Source organism: Schistocerca gregaria, chromosome 5 (genome assembly GCF_023897955.1).
Source record: "Schistocerca gregaria isolate iqSchGreg1 chromosome 5, iqSchGreg1.2, whole genome shotgun sequence".
Classification (NCBI taxonomy): domain Eukaryota; kingdom Metazoa; phylum Arthropoda; class Insecta; order Orthoptera; family Acrididae; genus Schistocerca; species Schistocerca gregaria.
Genome location: NC_064924.1, coordinates 501,401,154 through 501,428,547, shown reverse-complemented (window position 1 = coordinate 501,428,547; position 27,394 = coordinate 501,401,154). Strand labels below are relative to the sequence as shown.

The 27,394-nt window shown below is 38.0% G+C and overlaps 1 protein-coding gene across 5 annotated transcripts in view; it reads left to right on the top strand.

Moving 5' to 3' along the window:
- LOC126272343 (uncharacterized) overlaps positions 1-27,394 on the top strand; it is a 313,886-nt gene that overhangs the window by 76,500 nt on the left and 209,992 nt on the right. For all 5 annotated transcript variants that reach the window (XM_049975141.1, XM_049975140.1, XM_049975138.1 and 2 more), the window contains 3 exons: positions 5,851-6,021; positions 13,942-14,112; positions 25,496-25,675. In XM_049975141.1, the coding sequence (XP_049831098.1) occupies positions 5,851-6,021; positions 13,942-14,112; positions 25,496-25,675 (522 nt within the window). The remainder of the gene's footprint in view (positions 1-5,850; positions 6,022-13,941; positions 14,113-25,495; positions 25,676-27,394) is intronic.

Sequence of the window (27,394 nt, the reverse complement as noted above, 5' to 3'; positions counted from 1 at the left end):
ACAAATCTAGCAGCCCGCCTCTGAATTGCTTCTATGTTGCCCCTCAATTTGATCTGATAGGGATCCCAAACGTTCAAACAGTACTCAAGAATAGGTCGTATTAGTGTTTTATAAGTGGTCTCCTTTGCAGACGAATCACATTTTCCCAAAATTCTACCAATGAACTGAAGACAACTGTCTGCCTTCCCCACAACTGCCATTACATGCTTGTCCCACTTCATATCGCTTTGCAATGTTATGCCCAAATATTTAATCGACGTGACTGTGTCAAGCGCTACACTACTAATGGAGTATCCAAACATTACAGGATCCTTTTTCCTATTCATCTGCATTAATTTACATTTATCTATATTTAGAGTTAGCTGCCATTCTTGACTCCAATCACAAATCCTGTCCAAGTCATCTTGTATCCTCCTACAGTCACTCAACTACGGCACCGTCGCATACACATCAGCATCATCAGCAAACAGCCACACATTGCTATCCACCCTATCCAAAAGATCATTTATGTGTATAGAAAACAACAGCGGACCTACCACAGTTCCCTGGGGCACTTCAGATGATACCCTCACCTCCGATGGACACTCACCATCGAGGACAACATACTGGGTTCTATTAGTTAAGAAGTCTTCAAGCCACTCACATACTTGGGAACCAATCCTATATGCTCACACCTTAGTTAAGAGTCTGCAGTGGGGCACCGAGTCAAATGCTTTCCGGTAGTCAAGGAATATGGCATCCGTCTGATAACCTTCATCCATGGTTCACAAGATATCATGAGAAAAAAGGGCGAGTTGTGTTTCGCAGGAGCGATGCTTTCTAAAGTCGTGCTGACACATGGAAAGCAACTTCTCTGTCTCAAGGAAATTCATTATATTCGAACTGAGAATATGTTTGAGAATCCTGCAACAAACCGATGTTAAGGATATTGGTCTGTAATTTTGAGGATCCGTCTTTGTACCCTTCTTATATACATGCATCACCTGTGCTTTTACCAGTCGCTTGGGACTTCATGTTGGGCAAGAGATTCCCGATAAATGCAAGCTAAGTAAGGAGCCAATGCAGTAGAGTACTCTCTGTAAAACCGAATTGGCATCCCATCAGGACCTGGCGATTTATTTATTTTCAACCCATTCAGCTGCTTCACAACCCCAGGGATGTCTATAACTATGTCCTCCATACGGGAATCTGTACGAGACTCAAACGGCAGTATGTTTGTACGATCCTCCTGTGTGAAAGATTTCTCAAATGCTAAATTTAAAATTTCAGCTTTTGTTTTGCTGTCTTCCATCGCCAGGCCAGACTGATCGGTGAGTGAGTGCATGGAAGCCTTCAACCCATTTACAGATTTTAAGTAAGACCAGAATTTCCTTGGGTTTTCAGCAAGATCGTTTGCTAAGGCATGACGGTGGTAGTGGTTGAATGCTTCGCGCATCACTCTTTTTACAGCAGCATGAATCTCTACTAACTTTTGCCTGTCCTCATTCTCCTGATCTTTCTTGTACCGTGAGTGCAACTACCTTTGCTTCCTGAGCATTCTCCAGATTGCACTGTTAAACCACAGTGGGTCTTTTCTTTCCGTAACCCACTTTTTCAGCACATACTTGTCCAATGCATGATTTACAATGTGTTTAAAATTTGCGCATAATTCTTCCACGTCCATCGTACCAGAAGTAAATGAAGTCGATTCATTTACTAAGTGGAATGCTCACAACTGCTCATCTGCTCTTTCTAGTAAGAATACTCTCTTAGCCTTCTTGACTGACCTTTTAACTTTCATAACCATAGTCGTAATGACAACATCGTTATCACTAATCCCTGTCTCAACACTGACACTGTCTATGAGGTCTGGTCTGTTCGTGGCTACCAGATCTAAAATATTTCCATTATGCGTTGGCTGTCGATTTAGCTGCTCAAGACAGTTTTCGGATAATGTGCTCAAAAGTAATTCACAAGACAGCTTCTCTGTACCACCTGTAATGAATCCATAGACATCCCAGTCTATACTAGGTAGGTTGAAGTCGCCTCCGACTGATATTGCATGATCTGGGTACTTCTGAGATACAGAATGTAGACTCCCTTTGAATGATTCTAGAACTGTCACGGTGGAACCTGGTGACTGGTAATAACACCCCACAATTAACTTTATTTCCCCTAGCCCTGTTAAATGTGTCCAGATAACTTCACAATCACACTCTACTTCGACCTCAGTAGACACAATATTTATCTCAACTGCAATGAAGACACCACCTCCTATGATGTCTAATCTGTCTTTTTGATACATGTTCCAACCCTCACTAAATATTTCAGAACTTCCTATCTTGGGCTTCAGCCAGGTCTCAGTCCCAAGAATAATTTGTGCGCCACACGCTTCCTGGAAGGCAGTAAATTCAGGAACTTATTTCGAACACACTGAAAATTTACTGCTAATATCTTGATAGCTGAAGCTGTTCAGAATGAGAATATTGGGCAAACTTCTGATGAGTCACATACCATAGATACCTAACACTATCCTCTTCAGTGGATACTGACCTCCCTCAGAGTAATAAGCATCCTTTCACTATTTATTGACTTGGCTCTTGGTGATGGCACACATTCTTCAAGTAAGCAAGCTTGATGAATGCTTGCCGGGTAACGGTCTGATGATGGTACTTGGCTCGAAGACGATTAGCTATTATGCAAAATAAAAGTGTGTCTATAGACTAATCAAATAATAGTTTCCATCAGTGATGAGTCTCCGGTACCTTAAGTAATGCTGTGCAGGGGAAGTGGGGGCAAGGGAGAACTCAGAGTACCATACTGAATGTTTGCATCAGTGAGATGCTCTGTCCCACTGAATCTGAAACTGTGCCAGTGCCACAAACTTGACATGTTGGGGAGACTGTGTGTGTCCGACGCCGGAAGGGAGGATACATAAAGTGGTAGGTGACTGTGAATAAAAGGATGTTCAGATGTTGAGGGAACAGGATGTACATGCTGCAATTTGTGGTGCATGTTGGAAAAACACTTGTTAACTGGATGTCAAGGTCATTCTTGGATCAGTCAAGAGATTGAGAGAATATGTGTGGAAAACAACTCTAACTCGTGGAATTTCAATGAGGTTCCCATCTGCAGCATTTTCCCCAGAACTGTTTGTGCTCTGTGATTGTGATTTGTGTAGGAGGTTTCACCATGTGGCTCTGCAGGTCAGTGTGCATTTTCCTAAAGGGACTGATGACATTTGGTGGCCTTCAGTGTATTTATACTCAGCTGAGAGTGTTACATAGCCTGTCATTCATATGTGTTTGAACAGTTTTTGAACTTGTTAACTTGGCAGTTGAATAGGTACACTCTGCTCTTTCGTGAGTCAGCCTCATTTCTTCTTAGTTAATAATACTGTTTTGACATCCAAATGGGTTAATAGTGTGCAAGAAAATAACTTGTACAATGAAAACTATGGCTATGCTTATGTGTTAGGATGAGAATCATTATATTACATAACTTTCCTTATGGTGTCAGATAGATTATATAATGGTAAGATAGACATTTAGGAACAAGATTTTAAATTGTAAGACATTTCCAGGGGCAGATGTGGACTCTGACCACGATCTATTGGTTATGAACTGTAGATTAAAACTGAAGAAACTGCAAAAAGGTGGGAATTTAAGGAGGTGGGACCTGGATAAACTGAAAGAACCAGAGGTTGTGCAGAGTTTCGGGGAGAGCATAAGTGAACAATTGACAGTAGAAGAAGAATAGGTAGCTTCGAGGGATGAAATAGTAAGGCAGCAGAGGATCAAGTAGGCAAAAGGACGAGGTAACAGAAGAGATACTGAATTTAATTGATGAAAGGAGAAAATACAAAAATGCAGCTAGTGAAGCAAGAAAAACGGAATACAAACATCTCAAAAATGAGATAAGCGGGGATGGCTAGAGGACAAATGTAAGGATGTAGAGGCTTATCTTATGAGGGGTAAGATGGATACTGCCTACAGGAAAATTAAAGAGGCCTTTGGAGAAAAGAGAACCACTTGCATGAATATCAAGAGCTCAGATGGAAACCCGGTCCTATGCAAGGAAGGGAAAGCAGGAAGGTGGAAGGAGTATATAGGGCGTCTATACAGGGGCGATGTTCTTGAGGACAATACTGTGGAAATGGAAGAGTAGGTGGATGAAGATGAAATGGGAGATACGATACTGCGTGAAGAGTTTGACAGACCACTGAAAGACCTAAGTCGAAACAAGGCCCCGGGAATGGACAACATTCCATTAGAACTACTGATAACCTTGGGACAGCCAGTCCTGACAAAACTCTACCATCTGCTGAACAAGATGTATGAGACATGCGATATTCCCTCAGACTTCAAGAAGAATATAATAATTCCAGTCCCAAAGAAAGCAGGTGTTGACAGATGTGAAAATTATCGAACTATCAGTTTAATAAGTCACAGCTGCAGAATACTAACGCAAATTCTTTACAGATGAATGGGAAAACTGTTAGAAGCCGACCTCGGGGAAGATCAGTTTGGATTCCGTAGTAATGTTGGAACACGTGAGGCAATACTGGCCTTACAACTTATCTTAGAAGAAAGATTAAGGAAAGGCAAACCTACATTTCTAGCATTTGTAGAGTCAGAGAAAGCTTTTGACAATGTTGACTGGAATACTCTCTTTCAAATTCTGAAGGTGGCAGTGTTAAAATACAGGGAGCGAAGGCTATTTACAATTTGTACAGAAAACAGATGGCAGTTATAAGAGTCAAGGGACATGAAATGGGAGCAGTGGTTGGGAAGGGAGTGAGACAGGGTTGCAGTCTCTCCCCGATGCTATTTAATCTGTATATTGAGCAAGCAATAAAGGAAATGAAAGAAAAGTTCAGAGTCGGTATTAAAATCCATGGAGAAGAAATAAAAACTTTGAGGTTCGCCGATGACATTGTAATTCTGTCAGAGACAGCAAAGGACTTGGAAGAGCAGTGGAACGGAATGGGCAGTGTCTTGAAAGGAGGGTATAAGATGAACATCAACAAAAGCAAAACGAAAATAATGGAATGTAGTCGAATTAAGTCGGGCGATGCTGCGGGAATTAGATTAGGAAATAAGACACTTAAAGTAGTAAAGCAGTTTTGCTATTTGGGGAGAAAAATAACTGATGATGGTGAAGTAGAGAGGATATAAAATGTAGACTGGCAATGGCAAGGAAAGTGTTTCTGAAGAAGAGAAATTTGCTAACATCGAGTATTGATTTAAGTCAGGAAGTCGTTTCTGAAAGTATTTGTATGGAGTGTAGCCATGTATGGATGTGAAACATGGACGATAAATAGTTTAGACAAGAAGAGAATAGAAGCTTTTGAAATGTGGTGCTACAGAAGAATACTGAAGATTAAATGGGTAGATGACATAACTAATGAGGAGGTATTGAATAGAATTGGTGAGAAGAGGAGTTTGTGTCACATCTTGACTAGAAGGGATTGGTTGATAGGACATGTTCTGAGTCATCAAGAGATCACCAGTTCAGTACTTGAGGGCAGCGTGGAGGGTAAAAATCGTAGAGGGAGACCAGGAGATGAATACACTAAGCAGATTCAGAAGGATGTTGGCTGCAGTAGGTACTGGGAGATGAAGAAGCTTGCACAGGATAGAGTAGCATGGAGAGGTGCATCAAACCAGTCTCAGGACTGAAGACCACAACAACAGTTTGGAGTTCATCAACATTACATGAACCTGTATATAACATCAATAATTTTTGTCAGCTAGCCTAGAATCTGTTATCTCAGTGTGTGTCCCTTTTTTCTCATATATAATCAATGAAATGGTATTCCGCATTTAATGAAATAAATTTTATAATGCTGAACTTTTTTATACTTTTCAGACATGGTTCAAAACTGTGAAATTAGGCAAAGTATTGCTAATGATGATGGTGATGATACTGTTAATAATGCCGTGTTAGAAGAGAATCAAATAGAGGAAGACCAATCACATTATTCAGAGGACAAGAAGTCAGATTCTGAAAATAGTGAGTTTACATGTCTTCAGAAAACAGGTGAGCATGTACATATAAGAAATCAATATGAAATCTAGGAGAAGTATCAACAGAGATATTCAATTTTTGAAAATTTAATGTAATTGGAGAGATAAAAAGCTACTCACCAAGTGGCATGAGGAGAATGTCCATATAAATGGTATTAAAGTCTGCAAGCTTATGAACCAGTGGCTCCATCTTCTGGTATAAAGGTTGAAGGGAAAGGAAGAGGGATGAAGGTAAAAAACTGGCAAGGCTTAGGAAAAGGGTAGAGTTCAGAAAATTGAAGCAGAATCCTGAGTTGGGGGAGACTTACTAGACAGGGTAGTTATAATTATAGGAAGGACAGATTAATTGGGTACTGAGCTGGATGGGATTTGAAAACTTGAGACTTAAAGGTGAAAGACAGAGATTACTGCCAAAGCATTGTGAGCGAATATCTGAAATTGCATGTGGTAGAGGTGGAAAGGGGATGGCAAAAATATGCAGGTCAGAAAATGAAGGATGGAGAAAACTAAAAATAAATGAAGAAAGAAATAATTATTGTGAAGATATGTTGAAACTTAAGAAATTAACATAAATTAAGGACAGGTGGGTGATGAGAACCAAGGATGCAGATGGACTGGAGATACAATGTGTCCTCGATTCTCACCACCCACCTGCCCTTAATTTACATTAATTTCTTCGATCTCTGCATTCCGTCACAGTAACTATTTCATACTTCACTTATTTTTAGTTTTCTACACCTTTCATTTTCTGACTTGTCTACTTTTTGCCATTCTCTTGCCAACACTATCACATGCAGTTTAGATTAGATTAGATTTACTTTTATTCCAATTGATCCATAGTGAGGAGGTTATCCAGATGTAAAACATGTCAGAAAAACAATAATACATGACACATATTTACATCTGAAACAAATAAGCTATTTTTTTATTTATAAGGTAATAAACATATAATAGAACTACTACAATATTTATTTATAATGAACACATTACTGCACTGAAATGGCATATGTGCACGCATACCTACACACACACACAATCAGTTGGTTCTGCTGAGAAATTCATCAATGGAGTAGAAGGAGTTGGCCACCAATAAATCCTTCAGGCTTGTTTCAAATGAATTTCATTGATTGTTAAGCTTTTTATGGCTGCTAGCAAGTTGCTGAAGGTGTGTGTTCCTGAATAGTGCACATCTTCTTGTTTATAATGACAAATTTCATTAAGCAATAAATTTAGTGGTAAGCAGTAGTTAGTATCCCTAGTTCCCTAAAGAGGCCTCTGTAGGATGTTCTTCAGTTCACACCACATATAACTCTTATTACATGTTTTTAAGCCCAGAAAACTTTAGCTTGGCTTAATGAATAACCCCCCAAAAAAATCCCATATGACACTATGGAGTAAAAGTAAGCATAGTATGCCAACTTTTTCAGTTTTATATCCCCTATGTCTGACATAATTCTCATAGCAGATAGAGACAAGTTTAGATGCTTCCGCAATTCTGTGATGTGCTCCTCCCAGTTGAATTTATTATCAACCTGTAATCCCAAGAATTTAACACTGTCCACTTCTTCTATCTGCTTGTCATCATATGTTAAGCATATACTCATTGGAGACTCCTTATAAGTTGAGAACTGCATGTAGTGTGTTGTTTCAAAGTTTAGTGACAAAGAATTGTTTAGGAACCAGTGATTAATGTCCACAGATGTTTTATTAGCCGGTCTTTATAAGACTCCACTTGATTTGCTATTCACTCCTATATTTGTATCATCAGCAAACAAAACAGCCTTTTGCTCATGATGTTTTGGCAGTAATCTCTGCCTTGCGTATTACCCTCTCTTTCACCTTTGGGCTCTCAGGCTTTCAGACCTCATCAGGCACAGCCCCAACGATCAGTCTTTCCTTCTCACCCTATCTAGAAAATTTTCTCTTCCCTGGGTTTTGGGCAACTTCACCTCTGCTTGGTGAGTAGACTTTTTATGTATCCAATTTCACTATGAGTGTTAGATATGGGGACCTTAAGCAAAATTTTAGGAGACTTGTTATGTCTAGTGTAGAATACTATTAATAGAACAACATTTTATACAGAAAACTGTTAAATTCACAAGTATATACTTTGACTGACCAATATGTATTGTGACTAGGCCTCCATGACATAATTTTTATACTTAATAATATGTAACCTGTCATGTCCTATGTAACCTGTCACTGTCCTCCCTATAGACAATATCATTGACCTGGTGTAACAAATAACAGATTTCATCCACCAGATGATACATTTCTATTGATCTCCAGTGCAGTCTTGATTATCTTGTGCCTACTGCTATTGTAATAGAAATGTCATTGTGTCAAGATGGGAACAAGTAGAATCAGTCATGCAGCACCTCATATTCAACGATGTGTGCTGAATGGTGTGCTCTGTAACACTTGTGCCTCATGAGCATTGTACTTTGTATTAAGATCTGTCACAGATCACCACCTTCCTATTTAACAGAACAGGCAAGGCTCCAACTTCCAATATCTGCAAAGAATCATTGACTTCAAACACCATGTCACTCATTCATGGTTTTACCATCCTTCAACTATTTCTCGAGACAAGCTGAAAGTAGCAGGCAACAGCCTACCAGCTTTGTAGTTCCGGAGATGCTAATTACAATTTTATGAGATTATTTCTATGTTCCCTGTTTCAGAGTTGTTTAAGTCAGAGAATTTCCCCATAAGCAGCCCATATTGTTGCTAAACTGACTCCTTATTCATCTCTGCTCTACTTATGCACTCTCCTGGCCATATCATGAGCCTGCAGCACCACCAGGCAGTATTCAGTCTCAGCCCAATAGGCAGTTGTTATAACATTGCTCCTCATTACTGTATGTGATTAGTTCAGTTTCATTGACTTGTTTCTGTCAATGTTTGAAAATATATGATTGCTAGTTAAACATAGCACTTAAAAAATCAACTGCCTTGGTATAATGATGTGGGTTGAATATATTATAGCTGGCATATCATGTAAAGTGATTGTGCTGTACCTTTTTCTTAACACTACCCAAAATTAAAAGAGAATGTATGATGTCAATTTATAGTTATTCTTTTTATCTTCTAAAAACATATTACCTACCAAAATATAGCTCCTACAGAATGAATTTGTTGCTGTTCATAAGCAGCTGTAAATCACCCAGACTGCTCCTCATTACTGTATGTGATTCTCTGACTGGAAGATGTTGAGAACTAGAGTGTTGGGCAAACAATGAAGACTCACATACCAGGGGTCCTATGGTTCTCAAATACCATCCTTTCCTCTCTCTAGGTAATACTCAAGCTATCACTACTCATTGACTTGGCTGTTGGTGCTGACACATACACTTTGGTAAGTTGGTACTATCAAAGGAAGCAGGGACTAGGGAGATTTCAGAACACTTGCAACATATCATCTTAACAGTGAGGTACTGTAGCCAACTGAAACTAAGTCAGTGTGACACATTGTTAGGAAGACTGTATGTGTCCCATTGGGAAGAGGATGCCTGTCAATTATTGGAGGGTTCAGAGGTTTAGAGCACAAGCTGCTGCAGCTTCTGATTGTTGTTGGAAAGATGACTGTCAGCTGGGCTCCAGAGTCATTCTTGTCATTTCAGAGAATCTCAGAGTTTGTGGGGGAGAAACACCTATCTCAACAAATATCATTGAAGTTCTCATAATACAGTATGGCCATCTTATTCTAAGTTGAATGGAATATTTCATCCAGAGAATTTGAAATTAGAGTGTATTGTGATCCTATCATTATCCCAATGAAATTGGTAACATTTGGTGTTTTTCTTCATTTTTGCACTTCACATATCAAGTTTATTCACATGTTCTGTGGTCTGTAGTCTTCAGTGCAGCATTTGGGGGCATTCTGATGTGGGATTTGAATTAATACACTCTGTTCTCTCCCATCTTGGCCGCATTCGTACATTGCTGTTGACTCACATTTAAAATTCAAATGATTTTCTCCATAATTTATTATCTTGTTTTTTGATGACTCCTTTTTTGCCTATTAATAATCACTGAAACTGAAGCATATGTTTAGTCAAATAAATTTTATATTGCTGATTCTTTAGGATATGGGTGAAGTGGTTCATAACTGCATATTCAGTCCGCAGCTCGTGGTTGTACGGTAGCATTCTCGCTTCCCACGCCTGGGTTCCCGGGTTGGATTCCCGGTGGGATCAGGGATTTTCTGTGCTTCGTGATGACTGGGCGTTGTGTGCTGTCCTTAGGTTAGTTAGGTTTCAGTAGTTCTAAGTTCTAGGGGACTGATGACCTTAGATGTTAAGTCCCATAGTGCTCTGAGCCATTTGAACCATTTTTTGAACTGTGTATTCAGTCTGAAGATTGCAGATAATGGTGGTGGTTGTAATGTTAATAATGCTGTGTTAGCAAAGAGACAATGAAAAAATTGCAGGTAGCATAAAAGAGTTTAAGAAAACTTGAGACTGTTTCCATCTGAATGTCACAAAGATCCAGATAATGAAGTTTGTCTCTAATATCATCAGAAATGGGCCCTGTTAAAACAACTCATGATAATCAATTGATGACAGAAGAAGGCTGTGTGGAAGCCTTGGGTCTAAACCCTGACAAAATTCTTAACTGGAAGACACACATAGACCTCTTGACAAATAAATTAAATACCCTAGCTTTTGCAATGTTTATTTTATCTGGTGTCACTGATATGGACACAGGAAAGACCATCTGTTGTAGTTATTTCAAATGAGTCATTCATTATGGGATAATTTTCTGTGGAAATTCTACAAACAGCAAAGACTATTAATTTTTCTGAAGAAAATCATTAGAAACTTGTGCTGCCCATAAAAAAAGTCTTGTTGACAATTATTTAAGAAATTAAAATTACTAACTATTCCTTCTTGTACATTTTTGAAATTTTTTTTTTTTTTATACAACAACCAATAGTTAAGGGAGATGAGTATTTAATAGTCATGCGGGACTGGAATTAAATAGTAGGAAAAGGAAGAGCGGAAAAAGTAGTAGGTGAATATGGACTGGGGGAAAGTAATGAAAGAGGAAGCTGTGTGGTAGAATCTTACACAGAGCATAATTTAAACATAGCTAACAGAATAATGAAAGATGTGGAAGAGACCTGAAGAAACTGGAAGGTTTCAGATTGATTGTAAATCGTAAGACAGGGACTTTGGAGCCAGATGTTAAATTGTAAGGCATTTCCAGAGGCAGATGTGGACTCTGACCACAATTTATTGGTTATGAACTGCAGATTAAAACTGAAGTTACTGCAAAAAGGCAGGAATTGAAGGAAATGGGACCTGGATAAACTGAAAGAACCAGAGATTGTAGAGAGTTCCAGAGGGAGCATTAGGTAACAACTTAAAAGAACAGGGATAAGGAATACAGTAGCATAAGAGGTTAGTCATTGTCCTCACCCATCCAGCCAGTTCCCTGTTCCCATTCCAGAACTACACAGCCCTCATTCCACCATCACACCCCATCTATTTACTTCTCTCCTTTTATGATAACCTCCTTACTCCTCTCCCCTGCCCTCCGTCTAACCTCTCGACTGCACATTGCTGCCCTGCCCTCCCCCCACCTCGTCTCTGCATGCTACTCAGCAGTTCTCTGTCCGCCACCTGTACCATACTACATTCCCCCTTCTCACCCCAGCCTCCTCCTTATGCCCACCTAGTTGCCACTCCCATCATGCACTGGTGCTGTTGCTCGCAGTGTGGCTTCAGTTGCGAGAGACTGGAGTCTGTGTGTGTGTGTGTTTGATGTCTATTTTTGACAAAGGCCTGCCTGCAACTCAGAACCTCTGCTATGTGGTGAGTAGCAACTTTCCTTTTCACAATATTGTTACATTTCAGCCTGGGTTTTCCATGGTTTGATTGTTGCCATGTAAAAGCGTTATCCCACTGTAATGACCCACTCCAAGCATTAAACAGTGCAGCTGCATGAGATGCCTACCAACTGCTCATGTGATTACTAATTATCTTGTAGACAACTACCTCTTTGTGGATTTGTACTGATAGCTCATAATTTAGGACATTTTCTTCCACAGTTCGTAAATTTTCTCACAATTAGCTAGGTGTCTATTTTATATTACTACTCACTCGGATGTATGACACCACAGTGTGCTCAGTTGCTGGCACAACTTGGGACGTGAGTATAGAACAGGTGTAATGTTGACTTTCTAAGCAGATACATTCTGTCAGTATAAGTTTGTAATTTTGATTAGACAATATGTTAAAAATTTTTTTCTCAAGGAGCATCTCAAAAAAAGGGTGTCATCTTCCATCGTTCATTCATTTTTGCTTACACCACAAGCAGTATAACACTAACACAAGGAGTCTCTAGGTGCACAAGGAGTCTCTAGGTGCAATCGAAGGTCTTAAGTTACATTACTTGCTCTATCCTTTTTTTTTTTTTTTTTTTTTTTTTTTTTTTTTTTTTTTTTTTTTTTTTTGGGGGGGGGGGGGGGGGTTGCGCATGTTATAGCAATCGTATCGTGTTCCATTTACCTTCGTCCATTAAAATAAATGATTATTGTTGTCCATGTTATTTTTAGTTTACCTCATACACTTAACTCCAGTTATTAAAGGAATTATACTTTGCCTTTAGCATAGTGGATTCCAAAATTAAAAGAGTATTAGTGAGATTAATTTAAAGTTATTTGTTTACTCTCCTGAAAAACGTTTTACCAGACAAAACACTGCTCCACGGAAGGAGTTGTTTGCTGTTGATCAGCAGCTGAAGATCACTCTGAGTATTGTCAAATGATTGGGAAAAAGTGTGTTTGCCAAACTACCCAGAATCACATACCAGAGGTACCTAAGGTTCCTCAAATTTTATTCTCTTCAATGGAAACTGACCTCTCTCCAGGTGATACACAGGCTGTCACTCCTCATTGACTTCACTGTTGGTTATGAGACATGTGTTTGGGTAAGTGACTGTTTGTGGGTAATAGCCTGATGGTAGTATTTGTACCACAACCAGTAGACCAAATTAAAGTGTAACCATAGACTAAGGCAAATAATGTTTCCTGTCATTGTTTAGTCGCTAGTAGGTCAGGTCGTATTGTGCAAGGGAAGCTGGGTCCAGGGAGAGCTGCACAAAATCCTCCCATCAATGAGTTGCTATCCACCATTGAAAATGAAACTGGGCTAATGTGACACTTTGTTAGGAAGAGTATATGTGTCCCATTTCATACAGAAGCATGCACAAAAGAGATGGAGGTCTGTGTATCATCACCAGTTCAGAGTTTGAGGGAGTATCATGCACAAGTTGCAGTTGGTGGTGTAGACTGGAAAAATGCATACCGTCTAGGCATGTATGTCATTCTTGTATCTTTTCTAAGACTAAAAGAGCATATGGGGAAGCAGATCTAACTTGCATAATTTCACTTAACTTCACAAACTGCAGCATTCTGCCAGAATAGTTGTGGCTCTGTAGTTCTGAACTGAGTAGAAGCTTTCACCCAGAGACTTTGGAGGTTAGTGGGCATTGTAATCTCATTTATACAAAGGAATTTGTAACATTTGGTGGTCCTCATCATATTTAGACGTGTCTCATTAAGTATGTTCACACAGTCGGTGGTCTGTTCTCTTTTGAACAGCATTTTGAAGTTATTGACTTGGGAATGTAATTAATACATGCTGCCCAACCCTGGCTGTGTCACATTCCTGCACAGGGGATACACATTTTTGAAATTCAAGTGGGTTATTAGTGTGGAGGCAAGAGAGTTGTGCCATAAAAATTATGTCTGTACCTTTGTGACAGTATGTAAGTGACTACATAACATAATTTGGTTTCTTAACTAGAAGTGTGTGTTGGTGTTTGTGTGTGTGTGTGTGTGTGTGTGTGTGTGTGTGAGCTAGTCTAGAATTTATTTATTTTTTATGGCTCCTTTTTTGCTGCTGAACTTTTTTATTCTTTTAAGATATGGATGAAGTGGTGGAGAAACACAGGCAAAGGATTGCAAATGAAGGTGATGATCACATAAATAACGTTGTCTTAGCGGAGAAACAGTTAGAGAAAGATCCATCACATTACTCTGAGGGTAACAAGTCATGCTCCAAACAGAGCAAATTTACAAATCTTCAGGAAACAGGTGAGCATATACAAATAACATATCAGTATTAAATGTTGGAGATAGGAACTTAAGCCAATATTTTACTGCACTTGTTGGTTGAGCATAGAATTCTGTGAACAGAAGAACATATTACTCCGAAAATTGTTAAATTCAGGAGGCTTCAGCAATATTATTTTTCCACAAGCAGACACATGACCTAATGTCACATGTACTGTCCTGGACAACTTGATGGTTAAAGAGTGGGGGGCTGGGTTTATTTGACAGACACAGTTAAGTTGGAATTCCTTTATACAAGTTTGTTACTTCTTTCTAAGTGGAATGAAGTTCACACAGAATTAAATTAGTGGTGGCTGGAACCACAAAGCTGCAATAATTTCACAAGTGCTTACTGTGCCTTTCTTGCTTCTAATATCATGTACTTTCAACTGTATGTGTTGATGTGTTTGATTTCTACAGAGTTAGAATACTCTTTGTTTTAAGACCTTACTGCAAAGTTGCAGGAAATGCAATCTATCTGAGTTGTAATAGTCTAATTCATATACTGATTTAATCAGTGAATGATAAGGACAAAAGTATCTGAGCTATGTGTGCTATTCGCTAATGAAAAGTAAATTGTTATAGCAGGCAAGACATCAGAAAGTGTCTGCTGTTCATATTAAAAAAAAAAAAAAAAAAAAAAACTGCAACTCCACTGCTTCTACAACACTGCCACAAAGAAAGGAAATTGCGCTATGGAAATTCCAGGTTGGAACACTCACAATATAATTGCTGCTTACTGTAAAGATGACACATTAAATTGTAGACAGGCATGCTAAAAATAACACACATTAGCTTTCAGGCAACGTCTTCATCAGAAAAGGAAACACATACACATTCATCCACACATGCATTCTGGTCCAAGGTGCCAGAGATAGCGGCCATGTGTGCTTGAAGCGTCTAATGGTTGTGGCGACAGGAGAAACCTTGCAAAACTGGATTACGATCTTTGCACATCTCTCACTTCAGTTGACTTACTTGAAGGGTTTAGCTGAACCTCTTCTCTAGATATATGGCTGCATCAATCTCCACAACTTCTTTCCTGAAGAAATATGCTGGTTAGAGGAATTAGAAAAGACACTCTCTCTCTTGAAATAATTTGGTACTTGCATAATACTCTCTCTTTAAATAATTTGGTACTCGCATAATACTTTGGGTTCAGTTCTGGTATATTTTCATTTTCACAAGTTCCACATAAACATTTAGACTCTTGCAAGTCAACTGAATTATTAACCATTAGATTCTATTAAATATAGTCACAATTGCCTGGTTTTAACAACCAAATAATTTATAGACGTCACATACGTCTTGCCTCATTCAGAGCTAAGACATGAAGTAAGTTAAAAGCCTACAGTCAATTGTTCACTTATCTTTTTCTACAATAATCACTGTCACTAACACATCAAAGAATACTACATAATTATTTCTTGTGCTTTTCATCATGGCTTCTGTGGTGCTGGTGGCAAACACTTGTCAATGTCATTGAACTGCTACGCTTACAGTCTTTTCATAATACACTTCTGATGTGCACACAGAAACGGGTGGCACAGTAGGTACGCTTCTCCTTGTCCACACTCATACTTAAAATATCGAGTGTTCAAGGTGGTGGAAGGCTGAGTGTCTCTACACCAAAATTCTCGAGGCACTACATATCCCTCCCCTTATCTCGAACACATGATATTTTGTACATATTCATTATGTACTTTAATATCCTACATAATGCTAATTTACATTTTTATCATTATACATTATATTTCCTTAAGTAATAGTGTACTTAATATCTAGCTCTTCTTTTTTTCGTTTTGATAATAACTATCTGAGCATTTCACCTAATGCTGGAATTAGTACTTTCATATCTAGGAGTAATGCAGACAACATTCCTGATTTCCAGCCACAAACTCCAGGTGTCATAGACACTTAATTATTTCATCATTCATTTTATCTCCCTGTACTATTTTTTCTTTAGTATGTTGTAGTTTAATTATCTACAGCATGTTGTAGTCTGGAGGAACTCTGGGCTAATGAAATTGTTCTTTCCGACACTCATAAACATAAAACATAATAATATTAGTGGAATATTGAATTCAAATTTACCAGAATAATTCCTGTAAAATGTGTGACTTCTGTCACAATTCTGTCATTTCCCTTTAGGAACAGTACCTATACCTTACATACGGGTTGACCCTGTAAGTGCACTTCCTCCTTCTGTTTCAGTAGGTACGCCCCTCTTAATTCCTATTTTCATACGGTGCAGGTGACTACCCCTGCCCGCACTGTATAGTTCAACCTTCCTTAGGTCTGCCTATCTCCCCTTTATATCCAACAAATGCTGGGTGCCCCCCCCTCCCCCTATCCTTCCTGAGTGGGACTCATGGTTCATTCCCAAGTAAACATATTGAAGTACACTGTAATTCAATATCCTCTGGAAAATAAAATCTATTTCACACTTAACACTCACTTCCTAATGTGTCAATTAATCCCCTAGAGTCCTCCATTACTCTTCCACTTCTATGCTTCAGCAGACACCGTATTTCTATACACTATTCAATATATCATACATTTATGTATGCTATACTTGTTGCAATATCCTACGAGTCATGAGAACAAATGTTCAACTGCCATTCCTGAATAATTATCACAATTAGTTCCTCCCTGACTTATGCTCATTAGTTCCTCATTGGCTTATGCTCTCCTTAATTACTCACAGTTCCTTCTTATGTATCATTGATGAAGAAGTATCACAGTTTTTATATCCTTATGTACATATGTGATATAGAATCATCATTGTTCTGATACAGATATGGTAGTTTTTTTCACATAACTAAGCAATGTAGAACCGTTATTATAATTGACAATGTGTGCATATTTCCATAAAGTATCCCTGTATAACCATGTGTGTGATGTGGAACCTTCACAGTAACGACAATGTGTGCATCCTTTCCTGATGTACACATTCCTTTGTTGTTTGTGTCTTCATGTTCTGTTGTGTGTATGCTTAATTGTGTCTGTGTATCCTTATTCTTTGGCCTACGTATATGCAGTAAGTTGTAGGTTATTATAAAACACAGAAAATAAGGACTTCTGCGATAGCAGTATATGCATATGGAAGGAGGGAAAAATAGATAGGTACTCAAATGAGAAGTAAGAAAGGAAAAAGTAGAAACAGTTGCGAAGATCGAAGAAGCGAAAGAAGAAAGCACCAAAGACTGGAAACCCTTCCCACCTCCCTTCCCCAGGATTCTTACTTAGCCGGTACTTGAGTGAGAAGTCAGAGGAGGTATAGTGTTAAACGTCTCCTACAGAACGGACATTCTCATCTTCGCTTTTGAAGTCCTCGATGAAAACCTTAGCAACCCCTATGGAACGGTAAATGGTGAAAAATCAAGTCACACTTGTTTGCAAGGATCTTTTGAAAGGTGTGGTGTGTGTTCTGTGTTAGCCGTGATTTATTTGTTAGTATAAAACATGGTTTAATCTATAATACCCACCCATTCCAAAACCAATACAAACCCTTCCATCTACATCACATTTCATGAAAGGTATAAATTATTCTATACTAAATAGAAAATTATACACTATGGTAAAATAGTTGTTTAGTCATGTAGTTTATACTGTATTTTTATACACACCTAAAAGATTATGTTCAGCTCATGTGGTCTAGATATCATTCTGTTTGAATAGTATTGTCATATTATGTTTTCCACTAATACTATAAACTGTTCATTGCCTTTCCTGTTTAGAGATCACTGTTTATCCGTGATTCTCTTAAGTCTGTTATCTTTTAGTCATATTTAGTTTCCTAGGTACTAATCTTACAGGTTAGTTTAAGAATTCAAGAATTAAAATTTGAAGGGAATTCAGTTCAGGAAAAATAGTATTGACATAACATCAAAAACATCTAGGGACCCAACAGTCACCACTCCGCCCGTTAACTAAGAATGTTAACTTCCCTGGGGGATATACAACTTTATATCCTTAACATTGTATTTTCATTTTTCTGATCCCATTGTTGGATCCACTAAAAACAATGTCTTCTGTTGAATTACCGTCTGGTCCCTCAATTTTCTGGAAAAATCTGTATGTTTCATTCTTTAGTGCAGAACTTAGAAGATGCTGTTTTACTAGAACCAGGTCATCGACCTTGTATTGAGCTTCGATAGCTTTCTCATTATGTCTACTTACTCGTTGTTGTGCACTTTCAACAAAGTTCTTAGAAACCTAGTTTGATTAAGTTGGTAATCAACAGTAGGTTGTTCTGTTCAAGTAAAACATTTAATAACGGTTTCTCCCAAAAAGGTTTTACCTATTACTTCCAAAGGTGTTAATCCAGTTGATAAATGTGGTAATTGATTTATAACAAGCTCAAAGTCTTTAAATAATTTCCCAATTTCTTTCATAACTCTTTCACATGGATTAGAGACAGATTATAGTTGGAGATAAATACTTGACCAATATCTTCCCAAGCTAGAAATTCTTTAAAATTGTTACTAACAAACTGAGGTTAATTATCTGTGAGAAACCATTTTGCTTTTCCTACCTCCAGAAAGTATTGTTGCTGTCAGTTAATCACAGTTGGTGTATTTCCTTTCTTTAAAGAAATCCACTGCTGTAAGATCGTGTAATGCCTTAGGAATGATTAGATACATTTTGCATTTAACATGAGTAATACTCTCTTTTACCTTCCAATATATTTTACAAGTCATAATTAAGGATGCTACCTTCCATCCTAGCTTCTTAAAATACTAGAACTTATTAATATGAGCTATTCATTTCTTTATACCGAAGTGTCCATATCCCGTATGACATACCACACAATCTCATCCTCCTTTAACTTAGGAATACATATGCGCCAATGTTGATTAAGAGGTAAAGAATTCTTGTTACACATGGCATATATTTCTGTAAAGTAGGCATCATGATGGTTGTTTTTGGTTGTTCTTTGAGCCATACCTTGTACCTGTTATGAGGATATTATGTTGATCGACTTCGAATACATCGTCCATAGTACCCGGTCATTCCAATAAATCCCGTTGGTTGTCTTACGTGTCTAGGGAGTGAACACTCCTTAATGGTCGTTATACATTCCAGATCTGGTTTCATTCCCTGTACTTCTGCAATATGCCCTAAAAACTTTAGCTCTTGCCTCACAAAGTGCAGTTTGGACAATTTTACTGTAATACCTTTTCTTTAAACCTTCTCAGGGTTTTAGTCAAGGTCAGACAATGCTCTTCCCAGGTAGATGAGATTACTTGTATATCACCTACTTATATGATTAAATCCTTTAGCAATTCCCTTCCTAGCTCCTCATCCAGCGCACATGTAAACACGGATACTGAGATATTTAGCCTGAATGGTAACACATTAAAATGATATGATTTCCCATCAAATAGAAACACTGTATATTTTTTTGATTCAGGATGTAACCAAATTTGCCAATATCTATCAGTCAGGTCCATCATGCTAAAATACTTTGCTTTCTCAAATTTGGACAATAATTTATCGTTGTTAACGGATCTTGTCTCATTCCATCTCTATATGTTTATTCAAAGTACACACGTCTAGTACTAACCGCACACCTCCTGTAGCCTTGTTTACTACTACCAAGGTGTTATTGACGATGCTAGAGCTACATTCTATTATGTTATTATCGTTCATGTTGTCAATTTCTTCCTTAACTGCTTCTTTTAGACTTAACAGTATAGGATATGGCTTACAGAAAAATGGAGTACTATCTTTGATTTTAAATTTACATACATATTCGCTAATACTGCTGGGACGATTGGAAAATACTTCTTCATATTGCATCAGAATTTTATATAAATCTTGTTTTTGTTTACTGGTTAATATTGGCAATTCATTTACTTTGCACTGTATGCCAACACGATGTGACATGTAACTTACCTTCTCAGAGTCTGGTGACAATTGTGGCATAGCTGTTAATCGTAAACATTGATTCTCAGTTGTTTGTTCACCAATATGGCTGTCCGTCGCAAATGATACACAATATTTGTAGTCATCTTTACCAAAATAAAGAAGATTCTTCACAAAATTTAATATGACGTTAAATTCTGATAGACAATCTAGGCCAAACAACACATCCCTATTGATTTTTTTCTACTACTAACAGTGACTGTCAGAATGGGATATTCCGAGTATTGCAGTTCACCTGGGTCTCGTGTTTTACAACTTTGCTCATCGGTCCAGTAATACCAACTATGTACACCCCCATTACCGGTAATAGCAGTAAGTGATGTTTAGTTCATAATGTGCTAAATAAAGCGCTATAAATAAGTGCCACTTCACTCCCAAAACGTATAAATATGTTAACTTTGAAATCCTCTGCTTTTCCTATTATTATTGGTTGTGGATTAATGGGAGTTAAGCTCGGTCATTCCAGTAACAACCGTGCTTTGGTCGGTATTTTATGTGTGAAATTAACATACTTAATATTGGACTAGGCCTCCTCATGTATTTCTATGACCTGGGCCCCGGCCTGGATCCAGATCGCACTACATTTCCTCATTATCGGTAATCACTGGTTGGTTACTGAATCGGGGTGTTATGTTACCACTTTGTACTCTATTACTGTTTGGTACAAATTCTTGCAATGTCAGTGGGCCAGTATTAAAAGTTGGATGCTTCTTTTGGTAATTACCATTACCATTACTCCTATTATATTGGTGTACTCTAGGAAAATTAGCTGGTGTCATTGGCGTCGGTTGCTGGTTATGGCGTTCACACCCATGCAATATGTGTGAGGGCTGCTTACTCTCCACGCTGGATCATTGTCATCATATTAGATCTCATTGTAACTAGTCTTAGTCTAAACTCTTGAAATTTTCCTTACGTCTTCTCTTGTATGGTATTTATTAATTTTCATCCCTTTTTACCATTTATGCAGAATCCAACTTCACGAAACAATTTTCCTGTCTTTTTACTATTGGTTACTATGGCAACTCACAATATCTTCTTATCTTGATTTCATTTCAACATTCCTCTTTCTTTGAGTCCAGTCACGGTCGCCTTATTCTAATGGTTTTGGCAACAGGAGAATCGGTGCAATACTGGATTGCAAACTTTTAACCTCTCTCACTTCAGTTGACTTACTTGAAGCATTTAGCCAATCCTCTTCTCTGGATACATGGCTGTGTTGATCTCCACATCATCTTCTCCGAAGAAATATTGCTGGTTTGAGGAATTAAAAAAGACAATCTCTCTTTTGAAATAATTTGGTACTCACATAATACTTTGTGTTCAGTTGTGGTATATTTTCACATAAATATTCAAATTGTATATGAAGATAGTCACTGATCTCGAAAGAACAGATCCCATTGATGACCTTGCAGCTTCTGTAGAATAAATGATAATTAATTGAAACCCTCAGCTGCCGACACGTGTTTTTGATATACCTTGTTGGGGACAGCTGAAAATATGTGCCCTGACTGGGACTCAAACCTGGGATCTTCTGCTTTCATTGCAGTCTCTCTATTCAGCAGAGCCACCAAGGACACAGATGAATAGCTCAACTGCAGGGACTTATCCCTTGCATGCCTCCTGTGACACCCTATTTCCAACTTTCCACAATCTACATCCGTAATGTTCCTAATAGATATTTGCCCATCCACTCATTACTCACACCAACTAAGGTGACGATTCCTGTAAGAGTTCGGGCAACCTGTGTGCATTAGCACAGATGAAGGTCAATGGCCGGGTAGCCTTTAACTATATATAAAGATAGTAACTGTTCCTGAAAGAACAGATACCACTGGTGACCGCGCAGCTTCTGAAGAATAAATGATAATTAATTGAAACCGTCAGCTGCAGACAGGTGTTGATATACCTCGATGGGGACAGCTGAAAATGTGTGCCCCAACCAGGTCTCGGCCCCAGAATCTCCTGCTTACATGGTAGATGCTCTATCCATTTGGGCCATTGAGGACACAGATGAATAGTGCAACTGTAGGAACTTTTCCCCTTGCATGTCTGTTCTTTTGAGAACAGTTACTATCTTCATATGTGGTTAAAGGGTATCCAGCCACTGAGCTTCGACTGTGCGAATGCGCACAGGTTGCCTGAATCTCTTATGGGAATCGTTGCATTAGTTGGTGCGAGTAATGAGTGGATGGGCAAATATCTATTAGGAACATTACATATGTAGATTGTGGATAGTTGGGAATGTGGGTCTCATGGGAGGCATGCAAGGCATAAGTCCCTGCAGTCGTGCTATTCATCTGTGTCCTGAGTGGCTCATATAGATAGAGTGTCTCCCATGTAAGCAGGAGATCCTGGGTCGGAGTCCTAGTCTGGGCACACATTTTCAGCTATCCCCAACACCTGTCAGCAGCTGAGAGTTTCAGTTTATTATCAACATTCAAACTCTTGCAAGTGAGTTCCATCATTAACCATTAGATTATATTAAATGCAATCACAAATGCCTTGTTTTTACAACCAAATAATTTATAGATGTCATATGCATTTTGCGTTGTTCAGAGCTAAGACATGAAGTAAGTTAAAAGCCTATAGTCAATCGTTCGCTTCTCTTTTTCTGCAGTAACCATTTGCTCTAACACATCAAAGTATACTACACAATTACTCCTTGTGTTTTTCATCACGGCTTCTGTGGCACTGGTGGCGAACAGTTGTTGGCGTCATTGAACTGCCACACTTACAGCCTTCTCATCATAAACTTCCGACCTGCACACAGAAATGGGTGCACAGTACATACGGTTCCCCTTGTCCACACTCGTACTTAAAACATCGCTTGTTTGAGATGGTGGAATTCCGAGTGTCTCTAGAATTTACACCGATATTCTCAACGCACTACAAGTTTCCTTGCTTGTGTGGACAAATGTGTGTGTGTTTCCTCTTCTGGTGAAGTCTTTGGCCAAAATCTAATATGTAAGTGCCTTTTTGTTGTACCTGTCTGCAAATTAACGTGTCGTCCTTAAGGTAAGTAGCAGTCTATCTGTTCCTTATATTGTTAAAAATGTTACATATCTACAGATATGGTAGTGCATTTCCTATGGCACCTAATGTAGGCATAGCTGGAAGTATATATTCACATTTAAAAAATTAAAATAGGCTTAACTGCATAAAACCATTTATTAATATGGCAGCCAATTTCAGTCTGTTTTTAAGACCAACCTTGGACCATTCTCCAGTGGTGGCAGTTGGAGATCTGTTGAGACGTGATTGTCAACTGCTCAGATGTTCATGTCTCAGCAGACAGTACCTGCTCCATACACCACCTCGGTCTGTCAGCACAGGAGAATAGTATGAAGATGACCTTAAAAATAGACTGAAACTGGTCACCATTTTAATAAATGTTTTATGCTATCAAAATTTATTTTAATTTTTTTTAAATATTTCATGTAGATTGCTGTTATTTTGATGATGTTTACTTAAGTTGTCAAGCTTGGTATACTTTTCTATTGATTAGTAGAAACCTGGTTGTTTAAGCGATTCAAACTAGAACTTTTCTGAAATTTTTTAACATTTGTTGTTGGTTAAAACAGAATTTGAGGAGAAAGTTGGGTTAGCATTGATTAGGTATTAAGTCTGCTTACTTACCTGTCTTACTAGAATTCAACATTAGGCAAGTAAGTCCGCCACACACCGTCAGGTGGCTTGCGGAGTACGGATGTGGATGTAGATGTATGATACACAAGCCAGTTGCTTAACTGATGAAAGCTACTGTTGGTGTTGATTCTCTCTTTGTAGGCTGTCAGTAGTTGGGTCTTAGAAGCAGTTTTTAGGTTCCGTGAAAGTGAAACTGGTGATGAACATTCTGTAGGCTTGGTAAATATCTTCATCCTCCAGTCCACCAATGAAGTGCCTCCTGGGGAGGGATCCTTGGGATGGGGGTCCGTATTTTTTTTATTGTTCTAACATTCCTAGTATTTATTTTCCTTTTTTCTGCTCCACTAAGAACAATGCATCTATCTTCCCTCTCTCCATAGTCTCTAGTTTCCTTCATTGAAATCCTTTTCATATCTATGAGGTAGAACCTGTTTTCACAAGACTGTCAGAGGTGTAGTACCCAAACCAGTGACATTCCTGACAATGTAAAAATTACGTCAAATGGGTAACAGAAAATCGTAATTATGGCATGACCAATGGGCACATTGGAGCGCTGAATATTCTTTTGGGGTAACACAAGAGACATTAGTTAAAATAGAGGTGTAACTGTATTGTCAGTTCTCTTGGTGGTTGCTCCCATGTTCATTGAGTAATGAAGAAAATGTATGTTCCGAACCTCTGTGAATTAATTCTTGGACTTCAGTTCTTATTAAAAGATGTGATCATTCTGTACAAATGATTTGAAAACTTTGCATAAAGTTATTGAAGGTTATAAACATGATGAAAGCTTTTCTTGTGATGAAATTATGCAGAATAATGGTTACTCCAAAAGTAATGCATGAATAGTTTCAGTTTCTAAAGGTCGAAATGATGGTCAGATTGTAAGGACTGGTTCTTGATAATTTTTAAATGGTGAGAGTCCCAAAAGAGGCTTCAGCACTACCAAAATTGTTAATTTGTTTATGTTCAATAATTATGACATCATTCATCTAGGGTGAGAGCTATGTGAGTAACACGTCACTTTGGCAGAGAAAATCGTTGAACAATGTCTGTAACACTGACAAATTATGGTTGCTACCATTAAAATACTTTTCAGTTTGATAGTGAGATTAGACTGTTGCACAGTTTCGGAATGTCATCTGCATGTAATCTGGTGCAGAAGAACACAGCATTTCTACTACACAGGATGATTGAAATAAGCTTCATCACACTTTGGGGTACATGCTGGTTTGTCAGTCGTAGCCTGGCACAACGAAAAGATAGCTGTATATTTAAGTGACCACAGCAGTCAGAGACAGTACCATTGTGTGTGAAACGTTTTTTTGTGAATGTGTGTGTGTCCTCTGTTTCAGAAGAAGCCCTTTTAGCTGGCAGCTTAAATATATAACAGTGTTTTTTTCTCTGCCTGTTTGCAAATAAACATCTCCTCTATATGATGAGTAGGGATCTATCATTTTCATTATATTGCTGAACAAGAGAGGGAGCGGAACTGTCGTTAAGGTTCTAGAGATCTGTCATTCACGTCATACAGAGTGCATGATGTATTAGCATATATTGTTATGAAGTGTTTCCTGACTGTAAATGAAGAATCAATATTAGAGGGTTTCTGCAGAAATTTGTTGATCATTTTATAGAAATTTGGATTTGCAAACATCTTCCAGATACTCCGGAATTCATTATCTTGGTTTTTGATGACTCCTTTCTTTCCTTATATTTAGCTACTGAATTATTATTCAGGATTTAATTAAATAAATTTAATACTGCTGAACGTTTTGATTCTATTTAGATATGAATGAAATGGTTTATAACTGTGAAGTCAAGCAGAGCATTGCAAATGATAAGGGTGGTGATGACATTAGTAATACTGTGGTAGTAGAGAAACAAATAGAAGAGGACTCATCACATTATTCAAAGGACATCTGTTCAAGCTCCAAAGAGAGAAAATTAACAGATCTTCAGGAAACAGGTGAGCATGTATAAAAAATCCAATATTAAATGTTCAAGATAGGTCATTAAACCAAAACATTTGTGCACTAGTTTTTAAGTGTAAGATGCCATGAACAAAAGAGCGCTCTTAAATTCACAAGGAAATAAGTGGATGTCCACTGTCCTACCTTTAGGAAGCCACTGTGGCATTACTTCTCTACAAGATAACTTAAGGACCCCAGTTTTCTATCTACATATAGTACAGTCTCAAATGTTAACATAAATCCTGGTACTGGTAATCAAATATATTACAGCATCAAACCTCTTTCTGTTTTCTATCAAAATTTTCAGCTAATAAACAACGAAAGTTTTAGATGTAGAGATCTCACAAAATACAGAAATTAACTGCAGTGCAGTACAGAACACCAGCAACCTAATGGTAAAATTGACTCTTTTTCTATACCAGGATACACACTAGCACATTATTTCTGTAGAAACAGCTATAAAAATGGAGGTACCGCAATTTTCATAAAGCATGGGTTAAAATATAAATCAATCAATAAGTTTCAACATCTCAGTGCAGGAAGAGACTTTGAGGTGGCACCCAACGATAACAGCAAGACAGTTTGATACACACAATATAGAGACATTCAACTCTCTGTTATCAGGAGAAAGGTGGGAAGAAGTATTGCAAATAGATGACATCAACACAATGTTTGAGAAATTCTCTAGCATCTTCATTGATTACTTGAAAGTGCATTCCCTCTCAAAACACAAGAAATAAGAGGCACAACTAAAAAGCAAAACTCTGGGTAACAACAGGGGTCAAAATAACAAGTGTGAGGAGAAGACAATTACTCAAATACAGGAAAAACAATAACATACCTCCTCTTATAACCAGTTACATACAGGAATACTTTCAAATCTACAGAAGAGTGATACGACAGCCCAATGAAATGGCCAATGATAAGTTCATAACAGAATCAGCAAATAAAAGTCAAGCAGTATGGAAAGTCATAAAGAAGGAAGAAAATAAAGTGTCCCATAAAATGGGCAATATCACAATTAACCATGAGAACAAGAGTATAACTGATCCCCAACACATTGCAAATCTTTTTAAATGTTACTCTGCAGAGATGACAAATAATTTAGTAGTCAGTGACGAAACAGGTACCAGAAAGAAACAGAAAAACAAAAGTGCATTCATGTTCCTCTTCAATCTACATTGATGGAACAATCCCAGATGAAGTCATTAGTGCTGTATCAGCTCTTAGGAAAATGTCATCAGGGATTGATGGTACTCCTGATTATATCATAAAGCAATGTATTAAAAACATTTCACTTCCTCTTTCAGATATATTAAATTCATCTTTTCTGACAGGCATATTTTGAGGCAGTTTAAAAATTGCTCAAGTGTTCACTATCTGTAAGAAAGGAGACAAAACAAATATAGAAAACAATTGACCAGTTCATTATTATGAGTCTTTAGTAAAATCATAAAAAACATAAAGTATAATAGGTTAATGAAATTCTTAAAAAAAAACCAAAATTCTCACTGATTGTCAGCATGGATTTAGGAAAAATAAATCAACTACCAGTGCAATCTATGATTTTATAGAAAATGCCCTACAAGCAAAAGACATAAACGAAGAGGCACAGGCACTTTTTTAGACTTAAGTGAAGCCATTGATCCTCCCCCCATGAGCCATTGGTGGGGAGGCTTACGTGCCTCAGCGATACTGATAGCTGAATCGTAGGT